Source organism: Gymnodraco acuticeps, unplaced genomic scaffold (genome assembly GCF_902827175.1).
Source record: "Gymnodraco acuticeps unplaced genomic scaffold, fGymAcu1.1, whole genome shotgun sequence".
In the NCBI taxonomy this organism is placed as follows: Eukaryota; Metazoa; Chordata; class Actinopteri; order Perciformes; family Bathydraconidae; genus Gymnodraco; species Gymnodraco acuticeps.
Window position 1 is genome coordinate 1,077,369 of NW_022990692.1, and position 24,172 is coordinate 1,101,540.

Consider the following 24,172-nt stretch of genomic DNA (forward strand, 5'->3'; position numbering starts at 1 on the left):
CTGTGTGATTAACTGTTTTGATATCCTCCATCTACCGTTTGACTTCTAAGTTTTCAATGTTTTCATAGAAATATATTTTGGCTCATAGAAACAAGATGCCCATATATATTATAAGCTGGGAGCTTATTATGACCAATATATTATGTACCATATATTCATACCAATCTGTAACAACATATGTTGGTCTAACTGAATGTATATCCAACATAATGGAAACCAAACAGTTTAATTATCTTTTGTAAAACTAAAGGTTGTCAAGCAGATTATAAAATAATTGTGCCGTGTCTTATGCAGGTGCATTGTAGTGAGCTCATTATATAGTAGAGAAGTCTCCCACACACTGCTCCTGAATTCAACACTAGTATTGAATCAGTATTTAGTCAAACAATAGAATCCTGTCAACGGTATGATTCAGTGTCATTTATGAAGGAACGTTTGACCTTAGACAACTTTATTTAGTAGTAGCTTGTTGCAGACATGTTAACTCTGATATTTTATGACTTGCAAAGATAATTTCTGTATAAACAAGCTTTCACCCCATCCATGAATCAGTAAGACTTGCGGATGGGGCAGTTGGCATCCAAACGTGACGGGTTGGACCTGGGCGGTGTTCCCCGTGTCCGCTTCTCCACCAATGAGGATGGACCTCCAAGGAACTCTCCGAACCAATTTGACAGCAGCAGCCAGCAACGAAATGATAGCCTCCAAATTCCTCCAACCATCGTTGTCTCAGACACGGATCCAAGGTTTGTGTTGTTGACTTCTAGCTTCACTTTTGCTACAAATAAACTGTTAAATCCCTTATTCCATAAAAAGTATTTCTGCCCCTTGTAGACTTTTGTTGGTGTCACTTTAGTCAAAGAAATGAAATACTTGTATATGTTTAGTTTTCCTGAGAACCATAAACAATATAGAGCCTATTGCTGTCTTTTTTTTATAACTGCATCTTTAGATGCTAAAAGTCATTCGGGACTTTTGTGAAAGAAATCAATTAACTTAAAAGTTTATGACCAAGACATTTTGCAGCATCTAGCTCATAAGTCACATTCAGCATTTACTTCAAAATGTGCTTTTATGGCCTCAAAATAACACTTTGTCTGAACCTTGTATCCAACAGTGCATCAGAGCAGCGGGGCTCGAGGGCGGAGCTACGAAGATCTTCATTATACAGTACGTTGGACCTGGTGCCCCATCTGGAGAATTATGCCAGCACACTGCCACACCGCCTTTCAAGGCCTCGTCCATCTCTTGTAGCTCTCCGCAGTGCCTTTGAGGTACGTCTTACAGCAACCAGAGTCCTCTAAATTAGCCCCCCGTCGTTAATTCATTCCCATGTCGACCAAAAAATGGCGTTGTAATAAATGTATTTCTCTCAGGAGGTGCAAGCAGGTGTAGAAGCCACAACCACAGACTCGGAAGTTGGCAGTCTACCAGGCAACGGAAACGAAGAGTCACAAACTCCACAGGAGAAAGCTCCAGTTAGATTTGGATGGATGCTTGGAGTCATGGTATTGCTGTTGTATATTTAAGTGTGACTTCATATACTGCCTATTTCAATTGTGGTAATACATATTATGTTTAAAACCATCTCACAAACATTATGCCAAGCTTTTTTTAACTGAACATTTTCTCACAGATTCGTTGCATGTTGAATATTTGGGGTGTCATCCTGTTTCTCCGCCTATCGTGGATCACTTCTCAGGCAGGCATTTGTGAGTTCATTCGTCCCTTTTGTTCATAAGTATTTTTTCTTTATTCCTGTGTTGAGGCTGTAGCACTCACACCCTCTGATCCACGACTTTGTAACTTTTTTATACATTATGTTGCATGAAAAGAATAGGTTGTGCACATTGTGTGGAAGTGCTATTTCTCTGGGTAAATCCTGATGAGGGGGAAAAAAGACAATTCCCTGTAAACGGAATCGCATTAATTGCACGATAAAAAGTTAATGAAGGCACAAACACTTTTTATAGTATTTGAGTTTCCAACCAAACTACGTATGTGCCCTACATCGATCAAGAAACTGGTTCAAACATTTTGAGAATAAGTTATTTACAAACTTTAGCATGTACATTATCCCCAAACCTAAGCTCCTGTTTTTGAGAACCCTGAATGCTTTGTTATACAATAGCCAAAGACTTATGATTTTAAGAATATGAAAGCATGTACATTACATCCCTGTTGTCATGCAGAGGCAACAGACCTTTGCCCAGACTTTCCTTGGCAAATATGCAGAGATGGACCTTGAAACCTTAAAATAACTACCAAACATTATCAATGTATTGTCAAAGTAATGGTAAATACCTTTTTTTTCCAGTGTTGACTTGGGTTATTATCCTGATGTCCGTGCTAGTGACTACCGTAACTGCCCTCTCCATCTCTGCCATCGCCACCAACGGGAGGGTGATCTCAGGTCAGTAACTTCCTGTGTCTCAAAAACGTTATTATTATCCAGTGTATTAAGATGATTTCATGGGTTGAATGCTAATTTCTATTCCTGGTAAAAAAAAAACGGATTTGTCCTTTTTTAAGAATGGAAACCAAAGCAAAAAGACTAAAGGAAAGATATTGAATACATAGAAAATGTACATGTAAAGGTGACACAAATTGCTTAGTCATTCACCCTTGGTATAACTACAGATCCACAGTATTCTATCTTAACAATCAGTGTCACTCTTTTGTGGTTAAACATAATTTCAGGAGGGGCCTATTTCATGATCTCCCGCTCGCTGGGTCCTGAAATTGGGGGACCCATTGGAATGGTATTTTCTTTCGCCAACGCATGTGCCTGTGCACTCAACACTCTTGGCTTTGCAGAGGTCGTCCGTGATCTATTGCTGGTAAAATGATGCTTCAACTTGAAAAACAAACAAACATTGTTTTGTTTTAAATACTCTTTTAGAATATAGATAGTTAACAAGACAAGAATCCCATCTAGTTATGTTTTGGTGTACTATTTTATTTAAACAAACATGTTTACCAGGGTTCGAGTTATAAACTGAGCTCTATGGGGGTCTTTAAAACTAACGCGCACGCACATGCACTCAAACACACACACACAGCAGCAGCCCTCTACTTGCTACAAACTTAAATATGAAAAGGTTCAACCACGCACACCACATAACACATCATCTCGGCTTGATACATTTCCAGCTCTTATGTGCCCCTCCCCCCACATGGATCACACCTGGCACACGCAATACATGTTCAGTGTCTATTCTTTGTATATTTTCTGCAGTTCTTCATGTATACCAGTAGTCTGATACAATATTTACAGTTTGCATAGGGGGGTTAAATGAAATTTGGTGATGATTAATGGTTTTTGTGTTAATGTAATAGCAGTTAAAACCGGTCAAATGTGACCACGAACACAAAAGTAAAGGGGGAAAACAAACACAACAGGAGGGTTAATTGCCCAAAAGTTCTTCTTCATAGATCGATTTATATTTCTTTGTACAAATCATTTGGTTTTAGGAGTTCGATGTCGTCATAGTTGATGCAATCAACGACGTCCGTATTGTGGGCGTGATCACACTGACTATTCTTTTGCTCATCTCATTTGCTGGAATGGAGTGGGAGTCCAAGGTAAGCACATCTTGACACACTTATATTTACTTGCTCCATTTGTCCTATAGAGTTCATTTTCTCTCATGAACTTTAACTCTTTATTATGCTTTTCCTTTTTTACACTAATCTCTCTTTCTCTCCCAGGCCCAGATTTTGTTCTTTTTAGTTCTCTTGGTCTCGTTTGCCAACTACTTTGTGGGTACATTTATTCCACCTGGCCCAGAGAAACAGGCCCAGGGCTTCTTTAGTTATCACAGTGAGTTTAGGCTTCTCTGAGAAAAACGACTGTCTTATATATGATATTCAAATTTAAGTAAATTTTTGGCATGTCACTAGGTGATATCTTCCTTTCGAACTTGACACCTGACTGGAGAGGACCTGAAGGCAACTTTTTCCAGATGTTTGCCATTTTCTTTCCCTCCACCATCGGCATCCTGTCTGGCGCCAACATCTCCGGAGACCTCGAAGTATGAAGAGAATGAAGGCACAGTTTCTTTTGACATCACTGCCACCATAAAAGACAACAAGAACGATGATTTGTTTATGATTTTTCTATTGCAGGACCCTGCTACTGCTATCCCTAAAGGCACTCTCGTGGCCATTTTCTGGACTACATTGAGCTATCTAATTATCACTGTAACTGTTGGTAAGCTAATAATACTAACATCCTTTATATTTGTATATACTGTCATTTGATTGGTTTAATAATCTGAGCTGGTGGGGATATCTTCTGACCTGAGAATGTATCACCAATAGAAAGGGCAGGGTCATCACATTACTACAGGATCGTGAAATTGTTGATGGTTTCAAAAGGGATGCCTTTCTCTGTTTTTGTTATTGTGATTTTCTATAGTGTCAGAAAACTGTTAAGCACTTTTTATTTTTTAGTCAGGAGAGCAGGCTACTGAAAACTAGGGTGTTTCAAGCAATGTTGTCAGAAAATCTATGTAATAGTGATGAAGAGGATAATGTATTTGTCCCCTTCTTGGCAGCCAACTCATCTTGGGTAATTTTAGAAATAAACAAGTTGCCTGTCATAAATATCACATTACATCATGACTTTCAATATCATACTTCTCTAGGGTCATGTGTGGTGCGGGATGCCTCTGGTAATGTAAGTGACATTATTACTGGAAACATCACTGAAGGCTGTGTTGGTCTGGGATGTAATATGGGCTGGAACTTCACAGACTGCATCGAGTCACAGTCTTGTAAATATGGTCTGGCCAACAATTTACAGGTACTACTCAATCCAGTTTACTTTTGATTAGAAAAATAATATAATATATTTTATTTATCCAATGATTTCACTGAGTTTGTAAAATGAGCCTTTAAATATTTTTTGTTTTATAATTGATGTTAACAAACCATTTTACGATTCCTAATAATGAGTATCCCAACCAGGTACTGGGCCAAGTTTCAGGTTTCTTCTACCTCATCACGGCTGGTGTCTTTGCAGCCAGCTTGTCTTCTGCCCTTGGCTTCCTCGTCTCTGGCCCTAAAGTCTTTCAGGTGAGAAACTGCAGCCATTATTCTAAACTCTACCTTTTTAACAAAAATATATTCTTTTATTCAAAATATGCAATCAACAATTATTAATATACACTTAGATACACACATACAAAAGATAAATATTTTCATGCTGCCTTTCTCCTGTATATTACTATAATATACAGGTATTACTCTTATATTACATGATTTAAATCTGATGCCCATATTAACATGATCGTCATATATGTAGCGTTTCTGCTACTGGCAGTCTGGTAAAGTTATATTTTAATAAGGCAAGCATGCAAATCAAAAACATTCCTTTAAATATTTCATATCCATGCTAACATTTGTATAAATCTAATACAATCTAACATGGTGCACATATGTAAAAGCTTCTATGTTCTTCCCTATCTGCCAGTGTCTATGCAAAGACAACCTATACCCGTACATTGGATTCTTTGCAAAGGGCTATGGGAAAAATAATGAGCCAATCCGGGCCCTACTTACTCTGCTACGTCATTGCTGTGGCTTTCATTCTCATCGGTGGGTGTGATCTTATTCTCTTGCGATTTTCAATATTGGAATATTTGATTCACATTTTTCCTAGTTTTATACGCAATAATTGATTGATTCGATTGTTAATAGTGACACTACTGTCTGTGCGATTACCTCTATGTAGCTCTGAATTTGTAATGCATTTTTGTATTCTTGCGTCTTTCGTCACAGCTGACCTTAACACCATTGCAGCCTTGATCTCCAATTTCTTCCTGTGTTCCTATGGCCTCATCAACTTCAGCTGCTTTCACGCTTCAATCACCAACTCCCCTGGTGAGTTACCTGTTTGCTTTGCATTTCCAAAATGACCCCTATAGTATATGTATACATTGCAGTGGTAGCTTATCAAACCAACATCGACTGTCTGTGGGTAACGTTAAACAAACAGCAGCCCCTTTCATCAGAGTCCAACACTTTGATGACCTAACCTTAAGCCAATTTATAAAATACTCAATCTCATCAACATAGTACTGACAGTAAAACTTAAAAAAAATCTCTCCCTTAGAAGTATAAAATATTATTAGTAATATGGATTTAAGAAATATTACTTCACAAGGTTTTTCAACGTGTATTCTTATAAGCATAGTTATTAAATGACAAGAGAGGCCCTTTGCTCTATGGTTGCCATACTGGACCACCCAAGGGGTGGCTATGAACAATTAAAGGTAATGTTATATTCCACTCATTGTTGCCGCCCTGTAGGTTGGAGGCCGTCATTTCACTACTACAGTAAATGGACAGCTCTTTTTGGAGCAGTGATTTCTATTGTGTTGATGTTCCTGTTCACCTGGTGGGCTGCCCTCTTCACCTTCTGCATCATCTTCTTTCTCTTTGGATACGTCAACTACAACAAGCCAAGTAAGTCTAAAAAATGTATGTTTTGTTATTCTTTGGGTCCCCTGAAAGGCGCTATATACATTTAAGTTATTATTATTCAACTATGTGCTAATAAGAATAAAAAAGAATTTAACAACTTCATTATTTTTTGACTTGCAAATTGTCCTCCCTTGATTGCGTTTTGATATCCACAGAGGTGAACTGGGGTTCGTCAGTCCAGGCAGGTACATACAACATGGCTTTGTCGTACTCAGTCTCCCTGTCTGGTGTCGACGACCATGTCAAGAATTTTAGGTAAAAGGTTATGCATTAATATTCCTCCGATCTAATGGCACCATACATACTTCTCTCTATAGTATTGTCTTCTTCATAGGATTAAACTGCAATGTCAAATTTAGTAGAAGAGAAATTTAGTTTAATCTGTTCGATGTTTTTTTATTTTTTTTTATTAGACCGCAATGTCTCGTCCTCACTGGGCCACCAAACCAGCGTCCAGCCCTGGTGGACTTTGTTGGCTCCTTCACCAAGCACATAAGCCTCATGATCTGTGGAGACATAGTCATGGTTAGTCATTTCATCTGTTGTGTTTTCTGAAAGGAAAATAAGAGAAATTATGTATATCCTTGTAGTAAAGAAATTATCAAATCCTCATCATCCTTATTAGCTTTAAATCTAATGTATCCTACTGGTCATGCTTTTACAGCTTATATTAAATCCCTATGTCATTTAAAGACACTATTGTATTCCCAAATCCCCTAGGAGCAGGACAGGCAGGCTCAGCCTCAGGATACCACTGATTGGTTGGTAAAGTGGCTGAACAAGAGAAAGGTGCGCTCATTTTACACACCTTTCACTGCCGACTGCCTTAGAGTTGGAGCTCGACATATGCTGCAGGTAAATCATTTGAGAAGTGTTCATTGGAAGTAACTACAGCTGCAATCATACAGACTTGAACTGGCTTCAGATACAGTTTTTTTAAGATGTCAATAAGTTACATTATCTCATCCTCACAATTCTGTCTTTACACTCATTTATGCTCTTATTTGTTTCTTAGGACACGTTATTTATTGGCAACTAAATATTACTTCCAATAGAGTATTTGTTCAATCTGTGACAACCTACATAAGACGTGTATGTGTTTACATTTGTTTTTTATAAAACCTGAAAACTTAAAAGTATTCTTAAATTGTTGTCAAGGCTTCTGGTCTTGGCAAGTTGAAGCCCAACACTCTGGTCCTGGGCTTCAAGGCAAACTGGAGGGACAGTTCTCCGGAAAGTATTGAAGATTATATCAACACAATATAGTAAGTGCAGTTAAATAAGATAAAAAATCAACTGTATTGATCTCCTTGGCAGACTAAAGTGAGGAAAACGTGCACATTGCTAATCTATAATAGTCTTTATAGTTATAGGTAAAGATCACTGATAACTGTTTATAATTTAAAACTACAATTTTCACTCTCTCTTCCTCTATTACTAGTGATACCTTTGACTCAAACTACTGTCTGTGTATCCTGAGGATGATGGACGGTTTGGATATCTCAGACCTATTTGATGTTGAAGGTTAGAAATCCAGACCCTGTTATTACTTCAAATGTTGTCTGCATGCTTTAATACAATGTTATGTTTGTATATTATTGATTTAACTACAAAATAAATAATGGAGACAATGTCTGTCTTTCAGTGAACCAGGGCTTTGAACCTGATAAATCTGTTGAAATTGACAATCAGCAATCTCCTGAGAAAGAATCAGGTGAGCACTAACACACATCAATATGTTACTTGCATCACTCAAGATGATCTTATGCCCTGTGATCAGTGTTTACCTGCAACCCGGAGAAAAACATTTGTCTCCACCCCCATTTCACTGCATACATTTGCCGTGTTTGTGTTTATACAAAAGGGGTATCTTGAATACGACAAGTGTGTTTTTTTGTCTGTCTGCCTCAGTTAGGAATTGTTGAATCCCATGTTTTCTGGCTGTCATACTGTATACAGATTTACTATAAAAATGACTCCCCCGATCTCTCTCCACCCATGACTTGAAAGGTACATTTCGAATTTGGCCATATTTTTCTTGTAAGCTAATCAACAAAGACTGGCCTCTTTCAGGGGGCAGGGTCTTAAAGAGACAGGCTCTAATAAAGTGTGTTTGAGACAGGGAACGACAAAAATAATGTGTTATTTGAACATTCAATTATGAATTGTTTTTCTAGTAAGAACACAAATAGAACTTGAAAATGACCATGAAGGGTCCCATTTATAGCACTCCACAACCTTAACTTATTCGACTGAACTGAGTGTGGTTTGACCCTATGACATGTGTGGCAGTTTGTCAGTTTTAAATACAAGTTATTATATTTTATCCCAAAGGAGTGTTAATAACGTACTACATAGTCCTTCCCTTTCTCAATCACTCATTTATTTTTTTACTGACACACTCCTCTAGTCATTCACAGATATCTGACATAACAGTACAATGTACTGCACAACATCATTGGAGATGCAATTTTCTTTTAACACCTATGATATACATTTCTTTAAAACCAATATATCCAATGATAATGTAAAGGGACACTCATGATTACAATATTTGCTCTTGCACCTCACTCTTCTTGCTGTTCCAGCTGACAACATCTCCTATAAAGACGACACTGATCAGATTAAGACGGTGTTTCAGAATGACCAGGGGAAGAAGACCATTGATGTCTACTGGATAGCTGACGATGGGGGTGAGATTGGAGCAAAATATGTGCACTTGTTTAAATGTGTCAAAAGGCACTTATAAAATGATTGATAATGGATATACCGTAACATCTGTTTTTAGAAAAAGTTACATTATAACTAGTTATTTTCTGTCATTAAGTACAATAATGGTCAGTGGACACACGGAGCAATCTTTGTGTCTGACACTGGACTGCAAACATGGCTATTATTTCTTATCTGCAGTATTTCTCCTCCTTTTTTAAGGTCTGACTCTGCTAGTTCCCTACCTGCTCACCAGGAGGAAACGCTGGCATCGCAGTAAGGTCAGGGTCTTCATTGTGGGAGATGAACAAAACATGGAGGAAGGCCGCAATGAGTATGTTTTCTTTTTTTTATAGAATGATAAAATAATAACTAAACTTATTTCACAAGTGTTGGGTGAGCACATGATAACTCCCTACCCTGATGCATACTGTAGCACAACACCAAAAGAAAAAAAAGTGATATGTGCTTTTTCTACTTGAGCGACAAAAGAATGCATAATGCACCTATCTGAATTAAATGTCAAGACTTATTAGTCAAATAACTTTGAATTATTGACCATTCACTTAATTTTTTTCCTCAACCTATCCAAAGTGAGAACTTTGTAATGACCATGATATATTGATTTACCCACAAAAAATAAAACTTCATATGTTATGTGTATGTATTACGGTTTGGAATAGATTTCTTGATGATCAGAACACATTAATATCTGTGGCAACTGTTGCATTTAACTTTTAATGTTGTCTCTTTCAGGATGATCGCTCTTCTGAAGAGGTTTCGTTTGGATATCCACGACGTTACAGTCATGACAGACAGCGAAAAGCGTCCAAACTCAAAGAAGTATGTCGGCAGAAACCTTTGCAATTGCTGTCATACGATTGTCAAAACGTGGAAAACTTAACCTGAAACAGGAAAGCTCACTCTTTAAAACTGGTTTTAATAAACAGTCTTTTCATGTTTTTTTTGTTTTATTCTTACTTCTTCCAAGCCTGAGTAGATTCGTGGACAGTGTTGCCCCATTCATGCTACATGATGAACAGCAGGAAGGTGTCTCAACTCAACAGAGAAAACGTGCCCCATGGAAAATATCAGAAAAAGAGTTTGAGGCCTTTAAACTTAAGGTCTGTGTGATAATAAAACTATTTCCAACATGTACAACATAAAGCTGTCCTTAATGTTGTAATGTTTCAACATTGTGTACATTATATTCATGTTTATTCTATTTGTATTTTTATGTATGAGTATACTATAGAAGCAATGAAGAAAGGAGAGTTAATATCCTTGGTTGCATGCACATACTTGGGCAGTAAAGCAGAATTTGATTCTGAGTGGTGTCATCTGCTGCGATACACTGAAAATAATTTTGTATCCCTTCAGACTGAGAGAAAAGTGAGGCTGAATGAAATTATCCGGAGGAATTCTCAACATGCTGCTCTTGTGCTCGTGTGAGTACAAAGTTAGATTATCACTTCATGTTATTAGAGATCATTCAAGCGGTAATGTATGCTGAATCATTAGCATTTCTTATGCTTTGAATGAAGGGGCCTCACTTTAAATGACCATTTTGCGATCATTTTACTTTTTGGGATATTTCGGAAAGGATCTGACAATTTAAGTGGGAGTGCAGAAAACATGGCTTATAAAGAAAAATAGCCCTCCAGTTTCAGGATGAAAAAAAAACTGTAATAAATAATAATAATAAATAAATCAGTATATAAATATACAGCACATCAGTATATAACTACACAGTACACCACTATATAAATGCATACACAAATATACAGTAGTTGAAACATGTATTCAGGCCTCTTTATCAGCATTAGGACATGAAAACAGCGATGCCAAATGTTATACACAAGTTCACTGTGGCCATTTGCATGGCAGTATGATTCAGATAGGCGATAAAGGTGGGAAAGTATAGTTCTTTTTAGGTGTGCTGCAAACCATAGCGTGCTCTCATTTCATTGTTCCTCCTACGTCAAGTAAGAGCAGTCTTTGTTCTTGTTTTGCAGTTCTGATATGTTCATGCAAATGTGATGTTTTTTTCCAGGAGCCTTCCTGTGCCTCACAGCGACTGCCCCAGTGCTCTGTACATGGCCTGGCTGGATACTCTGACCTGTGGCCTCCACTGTCCCGTGGTGCTGATACGAGGAAACCAGCAGAACGTCATCACTTTTTACTGCCAATAAATTCTGTCTTACAAGGATGGAGACTTGATATATCCAAACAAACCTAATAAGTAAACATTGTGAAGAATATACAGATTTAAAGTTATAATACGTAGCAATGGAAGATTCAAACCACACAGTTACTTGCATTCAAGATCATCTTCAGGGTCATGCTAATGACAATGCATATTAGTCAACAGCTGACGATGAAAAAAAAGACAGAAAGATATTTCCTGATTTGGCAATGTCACATATGTTGACCTACAATCCTCCGTTAATGTTCAGTTAGGTGGAGATCTGTTGTCTGTGAAGGCCTTAGAATATGAGCCATAACCTAAATTGTGTTATTGATTAAACTGATAACACCTGGACTCGCCAGCAAAACTATTGTTTTCCTATAGGCACCTTAACATTTGTCTGACAAGGCTTTTTTGAAGTGACTGTATACTGTATATATCAATGAGATGGTAACTTTATGGAAATTAATGTTTTTATAATGCTTATTTAGTCATTCACCCAGGTTCTTCCTTTTGTTACTTGTCCATGTACATAAACAACATTTGAAACAAACTGTTTAAAGGTTTAAGAAAATTCAATGAATATCAGAAATTATCTAAATACAATCACGTACATAAGATGTGTTCGAGATCCCTACAATATTATGTATGCATACTGTGTGTATGTATATATATTAATAATTGACCTGAAACACTATCCGTGTACCTAGATAAACAGCTAAATAAGTGTTTTTATCACCTTCTTTCTTGCAGAAGTCAGGCAGCAGTTGCCAATCATATCATATCAAGTACTCTTAAGGCTTTTTTAAGTGTCCCACAGGGGCCTATACTTGGTCCTCTTTGTATTGAGAAATTGTATTCTCAAAACTGTTGTTTATGCAAGATTATACATTTTTACCGATCTTGATCTTGAACTTAAGTATAATCAGCTTACTATATTGTTCAGTTTTTTCTGTATATAATGCCTGCATTTTATTTGAACATCCTAGTTGGATACATTGTATGCCATTAAGAACACTAAAAGGTTCCTACAATAAATCAAAAATGAGATTTAACGCCTTGCACTATTATCCCCGAACTACCAGTCATGGAGCAATTTACCTCCATGTCTGTAGAAAATGTCCTCACTTCCTAATTTTACCATATCAGACACACTGCTATCTGCAACCCTACAATGCTATATATCACATTTTATAGATGCATAAATGAAAAGAGATACTGATTCATCTGTGCTGAAAATTCAAACTAGTGAGTGTGTATTATCTGATAATATTTAATGAATCTGGAGATCTGAATTTGAATTATTTCATCAATTGAGATAAAGTTAATGAATTTTAGCAAGAATTTCTCAGTGTAATTTTTAATTGAAAAACAAATGGGAGATAAAAGTTCATGTAGTGAATAACTAAAACGACCTAAACTGTCATTTAACTTGTCGCTCCTCAGCCATGTGATATAACACTTGATCGATGTTTCTGCTAGGTGCAGAGCCTAAGCATGATGTGCTCTACTGTTGAATTTATTTGTGCATAGACCAGATTTCAATGTTAAATGTTACTGGGAAAAAGTTAAAATACTTTTAAAACAAATTGTACATTAAACCCAATGACTTTCCAATTGCCTTGAGTTTAAGTTTTTTGTCGACAAATAAATGGACTCCAACTTGACTTTTAGTTACATTTAGTTATTCAATCTTAACATTTTTTGCAGAGCTTTAAGGGTCTGGGTAAAACATTTTTCCCAAGTTTTTAATTTTAACTATTCTGTCATCTATCTTGGGGTCAGTCCAATCATAGGTTTGTTTTCCAAGGCATAAGAATATTGAGACACAAGAGACTGTTTTGCTAAATCAATGACTGAAAATCTATGACTGAAATGAATGTAATGTTGCCAGAATGTCTTATTATAGTTGTGTGACACATGGTAACAAGCGATATACTAAAGTACAAAACAAAACAATTTAGAATATAGAAATATAAATGTTATTAGTAGTTCAATCAGGAGAGACGTGATGTATGGAATACATATTTATTATCTGTCACATTATATAAATGAAACATGACAGTTTATCACAAGTGAATGAAATGGTGTTTTGGCGATTAGGCCCAGGTTTTGTAGGATATCAATCGGGAAGGGAAGAACCGTTTCCGATGAACCCCCCTGGGTCTAGACACTGGTGGTGGTGATAAGTGGTTAGGTCCGGTTGGAAGGGAGAAGGTTAAGCTTGGCCCCGAGTTGGAAGCAGGAGGCGAAGGGGTGGAGGAGGGTTGCGCGTTGACACCTGGAAGACAGCTGATAGGAAAGGGGAGAGCATATATAGAGGGATTAACAGGTGCGATAATTAGGCTTGTAAATGGAGGGGAGTGATAGGTTAGCTGAGGAGTGGCGCTCCCTGTCATTTAGTGCAGGGAGCGAATATTGCCATGACGTGCAATACGGAGTGATAGGTCTTCCTGTCTGAACTTGCGCTAAGCTTCATTTCAATCAGGAGAGACGTGATGTATGGAATACATATTTATTATCGGTCACATTATATAAATGAAACATAATGATGACAATTTATCACAAGTGAATGAAATGGTGTTTTGGCGATTAGGCCCAGGTTTTGTAGGATATCAATCGGGATGGGAAGAATCGTTTCCGATGAACCCCCAAAAAAATGAAGTATGAAGTACTGAACGTGAAGAATCTTACTTTGTGGGATGCAGTGGAAATGAGAGGTTAATACATGTGAGAATTTAAACATCTGATGCCTCCCGGGCATCCTTCCTGGACATACAGGGCATCCCGGACGGGGCATCCTGGACGTACAGGGCGTCCCGGACGTACGGGGCATCCCGGACGCACCGAGCGACCCGACGTGCGGGGCGCCCGGAACGTGCAGGGCTTCCCGAACGTGCGGGGCAACCTGACTTTAGCAGGGACACATTATACGGACCGGAGGTTAACGGCCCGGACGTACGGGGCTTCGCGGACGTACGGGGCGTCCCGGACATACGGGGCATCCTGGACTTACGGGGCATCCTGGACATACAATACAGGGCATCCTGGACATACATGGCGTCCCGGACGTACGGGGCGTCCCGGACGTACGGGGCATCCCGGACGTACGGGGCATCCCGGACATACGGGGCATCCCGGACATACGGGGCGTCCCGGACGTACGGGGCGTCCCGGACGTACGGGGCATCCCGGACATACGGGGCGTCCCGGACGTACGGGGCATCCTGGACATACGGGGCGTCCCGGACGTACGGGGCATCCTGGACATACGGGGCGTCCCGGACGTACGGGGCATCCTGGACATACGGGGCGTCCCGGACGTACGGGGCATCCCGGACATACGGGGCGTCCTGGACGTACGGGGCGTCCCGGACGTACGGGGCGTCCCGGACGTACGGGGCATCCTGGACGTACGGGGCATCCCGGACTTACGGGGCGTCCCGGATGTACGGGGCATCCCGGGCGAACGGGGCATCCCGGACGCACCGACGTGCGGGGCAACCTGCCTTAGCAGGGACACATTTATACGACCCGAAGGTTTTACAACCTGGACATACAGGGTTAGATATGCAGGAATAAATATGAGCCGTGGGGCGACATACGTGCTGACATGCTAGGAACCACCACCAGTTATATGCATACGTACCAATTTTAAGGTTGGAGAGACCTTTGGATAGCCAGCACGGCATTGAGGTCAGGGCGAATGTAGGATGAGAAAGCGGAGGAGGACCACCGTCCGAGTTGTTGCAGGGATGAGGATGAGACACCTTGATTAGCAGCGGAAGTAGCTGCGCCTATTCTAAAGGAATGCCCCGTGTATAGAAGGGGTGATAACCCGGATTTAATGAGGACTTGTTTTAAATAGATATTGGACTGTCGTTGAGTTAAAGGAAAATTCCCTGAGATAAGGAATAATCGTGAGAGAGGATTAGAGGTAGGTCTAAGCTGTAGGAATTTGATCATGGATTTATAAGGGCAGAACTGGGAGTCGTTGTGGGCAGCGATGACGGAGCAGGCGCCGCCGCATTTGGAGTGCTTAAGATATAAGCTAAAATGGCTGGCGTGAAAGGATATGTCAGAAAAGCTGACGTCTCGATTGACTTCTTCTTTTCTGAGGGACGCTAGTGTTAGATCCAGCGAGTGTGATAATAAATGTGTAGCAATAGTGGAAATCTGAGTGTGCCGCTATGCGGATGATCTCATGCAGATGTCCCCCCCAAAACGGAGGATGTGCGGTGCACGTCCTTAAGTCGGGGAAAACGCGGTCGTCGTGAGGCCGGCGGATGCCACGTCCAGGAAACGGGAGATGATGGCGTGCCGAAGAATATCCGCATGCAAAGTACGGTTGCCCGATGAGGAAGAGCAACTGTCGTTGAAGACGTTTATGTGGATGCAAGCAGTTTGGTTAGAGGAACGTTAATACCATGAGCTTGATGTGATGCCTAGGAACTCCAGGTGTGTGACTGGGCCTATAGTTCCTCATGATTAGGAACGCTGTGCTCCTGGAGGATTCTCTTCTTCTTTTTTCCCAGTTGAGCGGAGTTATAGGTTAGTAATGTTGTATTTGAACACTAGATGCGTAAAGGCAACGCATGAGGAGATCTCCCTGAGCAGTGGGTGATTTGAACTGGGGAGAGACAGCTATTAATATTATTTACCCGAATAGCCGGTGCACACGTAGTTTCTCCTTACTTGACTGCCGCTTAAGGCTGAAAGAGTTCCGCTGAACGATGATGGGAACTTTAAAGCGCGTCGTTAATATCTGCTTTGAAGAGCCAGCCTTGGCCTGCACACTATTAAGATTACATTATCTCCGTGCGTAGAAAGGGGGGAACATTGACCTTTGTCATATAGATTGCCCTGAGCCTTTAACAAATCATATTAAGTAATCTGTCGACACTAAGACTGCGATATAATGTTTTTTAGCAATAATACATGACATATATTTTATAAATGTCTCCGGTACCGATAAAAGACCAATACGTTGGATAAAAGACCAATACGTTGGAACTTAACGGCGCGTAAAACACACGTGATGACGTCACCAATGAATCGACGACTGAATTAGTTGGCAACTAATTTGGTAATCGATTAAGTCGATTAGTTGTTGCACCCCTACTGCCGAGGAGATGTTGTTGTCGCAGATCCAGCCGTTGGTGCAACGAGAAACGGAATATTTCTTAGTGGAGAAGAAAGAGAAAAATACGATCATTCAGTCAATAATCATTCAATTAATATTGGGAGTGAATTCCTAATTTATTTAGTATCTGGTCGTGTCATAAACAGGATAATGTGCAGCGACTTGGTCATTGAGGAAAATAAGCCCTACGAAACGCCATTTATTTCAGGTAACACTGTGTTGAAGCTTGAAACTGCGTTAGTTACTGAGCATTGTAATGGGTAGTAATTACCCGAACTGCATTAGTAATGCAAGTAATACGTTACTGAACTCCATACTGTAACACGTTACAACCAACACTGCCTGCTGGGACTCACCTTAACCCTGAACTAAAGGTAGCAATGCATAGTGTTGAACTTCCTGTCGGCTCCCAGACCGTAGTCGAGGAAACGGGGGGGATGACTCTCTGTCGTCTCCCAGGCAGAAGCAACACGCTTCGGGTTCAATAACCCATTTTATCGGAAAGACTGGAGAGAGGCGAGCTCTTCTTGGGAGGTCGTTGCATTTATTTAGCTCTTCTGTTTCGCAAGATCACAGACCTTCCTTTTTCTGCTGCCTCGTTATTTCTAGAAAACATGTATCCCGCTCGGTCTACCATACCATGCCCGCGCACACATGCACGCGCCACACCCTCTCTTAAAGGGGTAGCGATCTCACTCTGCATTACCCAAATGTCATAACAATATACGAAACATATCGTGAATTTGTTGCAACTGCCTCTTGCCAGCGCTACCCTGACGCCTGTTTTAGAGGTGAGGCGCAGGAGGAAGTAGCTTCAAATGGGATGTAGCTTACGCCCTGCCTGCCTGCAGGAGGGGTTGTGGTTGAAGCCAGAATGGGTAAAGCTTCGCATGCGATGAGGACCCGTTCCGCGTGAAGCCGGAAGCGCCGCATTTGAGCGGCCCTGATGCCAGTGATGCCCTCTTGAGAGACTGAAGGTGTGCGTCAATTGTTTGCGTGAAGTAGCCCATTTCCATTAGCCGGAGGAACTTCCGTGGAGCCCGATTTCCTTGTCTTTTCCTCCCGCGTCCGGTTTTGCGGGGCGGCCGGCTGGAACCGCTAGCCGACTGGGGGACGCCGCCTGTAGCTTAATCCGCAAGACTGCGGAGCTGATGAATAATGCCTGGAGCTGGGACGAAGCCCTGCTGCTGCTTGCGCGTTGACACCTGGAAGACAGCTGATAGGAAAGGGGAGAGCATATATAGAGGGATTAACAGGTGCGATAATTAGGCTTGTAAATAAAGGGGAGTGATAGGTTAGCTGAGGAGTGGCGCTCCCTGTCATTTAGTGCAGGGAGCGAGTATTGCCATGACGTGCAATACGGAGTGATAGTTCTTCCTGTCTGAACTTGCGCTAAACTTAATTTGTTTTGGAATGACACCCTCTAGTGTAGATAAGTAGATGAACAAAAACATCTCCATCAACTTCCACGTTTATACAATTATAAAACCATGGATTATATATGTGTTTTACTGTCAAATAAGCACCTCTTAAGTAAATGTAAATATGACTATTTAAAGTCAGTGGATGAAAGAACCACACCTTGTTTTGGGGTCAGATTGTTTATTCAGTTTTAGACAATTAAACATCCAGTTAAAACTCCACAAAAGGTAAATATGACAAAAATAGAGATACGCATTATAACCATCACCACATTTAAACCATAACGTAACATGTTTTTGAAAAGTAAAACATTATAGATTTGTCTTTATATATTTTTCCTCATAAACATATAATAGGACACAACAACAATTAAAATGAAGATTACAGGTTCCACACTTTAAGAGAATAAATATACATAACATGTACTCTATGAATAACTACTACAACAAAAACATATAAAGTAATTCAGATGTTCACAGGGACAAAAACATGTTACATTTAGTGTTGCCCCTTTTTCTCAATATCTAATCCTCAATTAGTAATCTGTAAGTAGTTTAGTTTCTCCCCTCTTCGGGTTGTGATTTCTATATTTGAACTAGAGCCATTCAATAAACCCAGAGAGCAGATACATATTAGAGAAGAGTGAGCTTGTTGCAGTAAATATACCAATGGGTTTACTTAACACAGATGAAATTAAACTTTTCATTGTCAGCCTTTTTGTACCACTCTCCATCTCTCTCCATGACTGCAGCCATGCCACACTCAGCCAGTTCGTCTTGGGCCTAGTTGTCATAGCAGACCAGACGATCACTGACCCAGAACCACAGGTCCAGAGTGCAGGTGTAGCACATTCCCAGCCAGACGAACTCAGTGTCGGCCATCCTGGCGCTCTCTTGGACCCATCTCTGCTGGTGACGGTCAGTGATGGAGACCAGGTCACGGTGCTTCGCTCTGCAGTAATCCAAGGCCTCATCACAAGTCTTATTCTCTTTGATCAGGATCACTTTGTCTGGCATTGAAATGGATGTTTTTTTAACTTAGATTAATCCTTTATTGAAAAACAACTCTGAATGTCAATAACATAGCACCATGCAATCATCATTTCTTGTTATAGTAAATAGAAATCTCTAAAAACACAAGTACAATATATAGAGATAGTATGAAAACAGTTGATAAAGAAAATTAGGGTAACAAATTACGTGACACCTTTTGTAAAAGCCAGGATAAAAAGATTTGAGGACAAAAACACGACTAAATTATATTCATTACTTTCTGCTCTTTCATGGTTTTATAATTGTCATTCTCCACTAAAGGATATTTAACATGTGTGTACAAATATATAACTAAAAACTAAAATACTTTTAAAGAATTTTTCAAAACTCACCGTCATAGCAGTAGAAGGGTTTTGCATCTCTGCAATTGTCGTAGCTCCATTTTCCATTTGGCTTGGTCATAGCCGTCATAGCACATGTCTTTGAGGCTTCATCTACAAATGAGTCCGGATCCCAGTGTCTGAAAGATAAATTCTTCCCATCTGACCAACTCCAGACCTCTCTGAACAGGCCGATCCACAAGTTCTTATCTGAATGTGACGATCTTTCCATTTTAAGCTCGCATTCACTCGCATTGGCCTCATCTATACAGTGGTATGTTTGCTTTGGTTCTGTGTGAAAAAAGAGACACAATTAATTACATATTTTCACAAGTTAATTAGTCTCAATAAACGTGTTTTCCTACAAAAAAATGTGTGAAAAAATGTGATCAAATGTACATCATTTGAGTTTAAAGTCTATTAAAGTGTTACGTTTAACAATGTTACATTGCATAATTAAAAGTAGGCCTGTACCTGACCACTTCAATGTATTTAAAACGAGTAGAATTGTATCATGACATTTACCATTAATGTTATATAAAACTGAAAAGCAAACATTTATTTTAAATATATTGTTGTCTTAACCATGTTTCTACCTTATTCAGAAAAATACATGTGATTATATTTTCAATATTGTTACACAGTATGAAATTAGGTTTTAGATATGTATTCTCGCCAACGTAGCAGATGAACTCAAATTCGTTATTACAAGTGTAATCGTGCCATTGTTGATCTCTTATCACCGCACAGTTCTCATCAGCGTTGATACTCGGCTGACCTGTCATCCATTCTGTCTCAGATTCTTTGAACTCCACCCCCGGCAGAGACCAGTGCCACAACCTCTCGGTTCTTGGTATGCTGTGCAGTCCAATCCAGGCATCTGTAGCCTGTGGAGGTTTAGGCAGTCTCTTCATGTCTCTCATGTTAGACACTGTGGCCAGGTCAGTGTATTTCTCTCTGCAATACTTCTTGGCTTCCTCCCAGGACTTTAACTCTTGAATGAAGTGGTACTCATAGAGGTGACATGTGAAGAAGGAACACTGACCTGAAAACAGAGACAATTCTGCAGTGATGGAGCTGACAGTATGACAAGCATCTGATCATTAAATCAAACTCATGAGTACTAAAATCAGCCCCACCACTTACATCGTCCCCTTCAACTTAATGGGGGTCTGAGTTCACTTATTTCACTTTTTATTGTTAGGAAGAGTGAGAAGTTTCATGACTCCAGATGTGATTTTAATAAAAAATCCACTTACCCATCAGAATGGAGAAAATCTGTAGCGGAAAAATGCAAATTTTGAGCATCAACAGCACGAACAGGCTCACATTGTGAAATGTCTTTTTTTTAGCAAATGAAAATATCTCATTTGAATAAAACACAAATAATGTGATGCATCAAACTTCAACAGTAACAATAACACCTCAACAATAGAGTGCAATACAATGATGACTTTGTTTTGTCTTTGTGTGGAGGTTATAATATTTATATTCTGCTGGTTTGATAATAATCTTTTAGAATTTTGTTTATTCACCTTTCAATATTCTGCTACTTTTAAAGACCTATGTTTCAGGAGTGGGTTAGACTTTATGGGTTATTTAACCAGAATGCAAAATAAAACATTAAGTATAATGAATAATGAAATGTCCCATTGTTTCTTTTATAACTAAGCACAACTTTAGTGCTATGACTTTAAACAAAAACATTTTAAATCTCCTTCTTCCTGCATTAAATATGCCTCTCATTAGATTAGTGGCCCAATCACGGCCCCTCCTAGTAAAATTAGTCTAGAACCACCACTGCAACTACTTCTATTCCGACTGAGTATTGGTTGTTGTATGTTATTGTCTCCGTTCTCCCGTAAGAAACCCCTTTAGACGTAAGACTAAACGGTGCTTGACACGTGTGAATGTTAATTTCTGTATGAATAGGTGACAACGGGTGAATGCTGACTTGTTTATGTAAAACGCTTTGAGGGCTCATAAAACACTGGAAAAGCACCGTATAAAATGCAGTCTATTTAACAGGCGTGCTGCTCCAGGGTTACTTACATTATTCTTTTTTATTTTTCTTATTTAATTAACAGAGGCATTTTTCTCAGAATATAAAACTCATATCTTTACATAAAGTATAGGTAAGTAAAAAAAAAATCAAAGCAAAAAAAAAAATACAACTGAATAAATCATAAATACATATATAAAAAGTAGATTAAAATGAAGCTGATTACAAAGCAATGACTCGGTTCATATTTCGTCATGGGTCGAAACAAACACACTCTGGACTGTAAAACAAATAAAAAAAGATACGATATTTGGGTTTAATTGGTTCAAACTGTATTCTCCCTGTTGTTAAACACATCAGCTTATGAATTGTATTTCTGTAGTTATTTCCAAACTTTTCATCAGTGTAGTTTTCAGCATTTTTCAAACCATGTTTGTTGGACAGTCAGCTTTCCGTGTCCCACCTCTGTTTTTTTCCATTACATTACTGTATGTAAATATCCTGTCATAACTGATATGGACTTCTGCTTTGGATCAATGTTCGCGACAGAGATCTTAATATTTTCTGTTGTAATATTCAAATGCTGGCAGTAAATTAGCGACATATTAAACGTCTATTGGGAGAAGTGTAAACCAGTACGACGCAGAGAGTGAAGCGAGGACAGAAGAAACCAGCGTAAGTTTAACCTTTGTCTCTTATTATTGATAGAGTTGATTGGTTCTTAGAGATATTTATTGTACGTTACATAAGTTTAACATTTTAAAAGGAGTACACATTATATTGTGAATGTATATTTTTTCCTTCAGTATTTCTAATTTCTAGTATACTTTATTATCATTTAATTCTCTATAACTTTCACGAAGGGTGGACACAGTTACAGAAACTCTTTATAATAAATGTTTAAATGTGGCAGGAATTGACTGATTCACACTTGCGTATTGTAACTGGTTCCTCTCATATCGCATGTGCATGATTATAATCATCATAAACACCAGAACATCTGCTTTTATATAGATTATCTACATTTTCGTATACGACAGTTTTTCTTTATGTGTATTTTACAAGTAACTTACATGTGGTTTGCATATTTCTTATCATCCCCTTCCTTATTAGACAACACTTTCCGAAGGAGTGTTTTTTATAACCTGGAAGAATTGTGTCATATCAGTTTCATCTAACAGAGCAAAGATGCAGTGGAGTCTTTTTGTGCTCATTCTGATGGGTGAGTGGATCATCTGCTTACATTTTTCGTTCTAAAATCAATACCTTTCAATCTACATTTAAAGCCCACATTTGAAATAAGATTTCTAATATATATATATGTTTTTATTTGTTTCCCTCTGTTTTTAGATCAGTGTTTCATCTTCACATGTCACCTCTATGAGTACCACTTCATTCGAAAGGAAATGTCCTGGTATGAAGCCCAGAGTTATGGCAGAGAGAATTACACTGACCTGGCCACAGTGTCTGACATGAGAGACATGGAGAGAATGCGTAACTCTTCACAGACTACAGGCATCTGGATTGGACTGCACATGCACACCAAAAGAGGCGGTAACAAACCATGGCGCTGGTCTCTGCCGGGGGTGGAGTACAAAGAATCTGAGGCACTGTGGGATAATGGAGAGCCAAAAGATTCTGAGAACTGTGTTGAGATGGATGAGAATGATGAGAATGATGATTGCAAATGGGATGTTGAATCTTGCGCTGAAGATAATAAATTCATCTGCTACAATGGTGAGAATATGTGGCTAATAATGGTGCTATGTGTATTCAGCAAATCATGCTGTCTAGTGCAGTGGTTCCCAACCTGGGGGGCGCCAAAGATCGCAAGGGGGGCGCCAGGCCTCAGATGATTTGAGGCCAAATATCATATTTAGACTTTTTTTTTTTTTTTTAAAGCAATACATGATTGTCACTAAAAGCCTTGTCTCTACATTACAATACAATCTAAAAAATAATTGATTAATTAACAATTCAAGTTAGTGGCTATTAAAGGCATAAAAAGACAGAAATGTATAATTCTTTCTTTAGTAGAAATGTTTCTTCCGCCCGTAAAGTGTCCAAACCAGGCTTTTCTGGATAAGCGCATTTTTAAAACATAGTCATTGTCCATGTCGGTTTCAGTTGAATTATTTGTCCTAGTTGCTCCTCCATTTTGTAGATTATTTACGACTTTTGAATCCACATAAACACATCGGCAAAATCTGGCTTACTTTGAGCATGTGTTTTAAACAGTTTAATCCCTTTGTGAATTGTTTCCACTTCCGCGCCGTCCTTTCATTTCTTCATACAGCGGGAATCCAAATGAATTGGAGTCCAATAACCATCAAAGTCACTCCAATAGTGCGCCTTAATTACGCTTTCATCCTCCTTTATCAAAATACTTCACATTCATCCAGTTTGTGACAGTAGTTGTAGCATTTTGAGAGTTTTAAACATTAATTACCGCTGTTGCCCCCCCCGTGTGTGTGTGTGTGTGTGTGTGTGTGTGTGTGTGTGTGTGTGTGTGTGTGTGTGTGTGTGTGTGTGTGTGTGTGGTGTGTGTGTGTGTGTGTGTGTGTGTGTGTGTGTGTGTGTGTGTGTGTGTGTGTGTGTGTGTGTGTGTGTGTGTGTGTGGTGTGTGATTTGGGGGGGGCTCTTGGGAAAAAAGGTTGGGAACCCCTGGTCTAGTGGACACACACCTCTTCTTTATACAGTCAACTATAACCAACGTTTGCACTATAATTCAAAACATGTATATGATATACTATTTATATGCATATACTGTACACATTGCCCATGTAAGTAACTGTATATATTTCTGGTAAGTATAATTGTTTTCTTATTCTTACTTAATTGCTAGTT

At 39.2% G+C, this 24,172-nt stretch overlaps 2 protein-coding genes across 2 annotated transcripts in view; both read left to right on the forward strand.

Moving 5' to 3' along the window:
• LOC117555552 (killer cell lectin-like receptor subfamily F member 1) overlaps nt 1-24,172 on the forward strand; it is a 34,705-nt gene that overhangs the window by 7,882 nt on the left and 2,651 nt on the right. The gene's annotated exons all lie outside the window — the stretch shown is intronic.
• On the forward strand, nt 405-13,003 carry LOC117555551 (solute carrier family 12 member 3-like). The gene is given in 28 exon segments (XM_034230448.1): nt 405-746; nt 1,118-1,274; nt 1,377-1,508; nt 1,637-1,712; nt 2,318-2,413; nt 2,701-2,840; nt 3,475-3,585; nt 3,712-3,823; nt 3,904-4,034; nt 4,129-4,213; nt 4,650-4,807; nt 4,972-5,079; nt 5,477-5,557; nt 5,559-5,601; nt 5,785-5,886; nt 6,316-6,471; nt 6,645-6,744; nt 6,903-7,014; nt 7,210-7,344; nt 7,648-7,754; nt 7,931-8,013; nt 8,135-8,203; nt 9,078-9,182; nt 9,421-9,532; nt 9,955-10,041; nt 10,190-10,322; nt 10,579-10,646; nt 11,252-13,003. Coding segments are annotated over 28 exon segments (3,120 nt in total). The 5' UTR covers nt 405-564; the 3' UTR covers nt 11,391-13,003.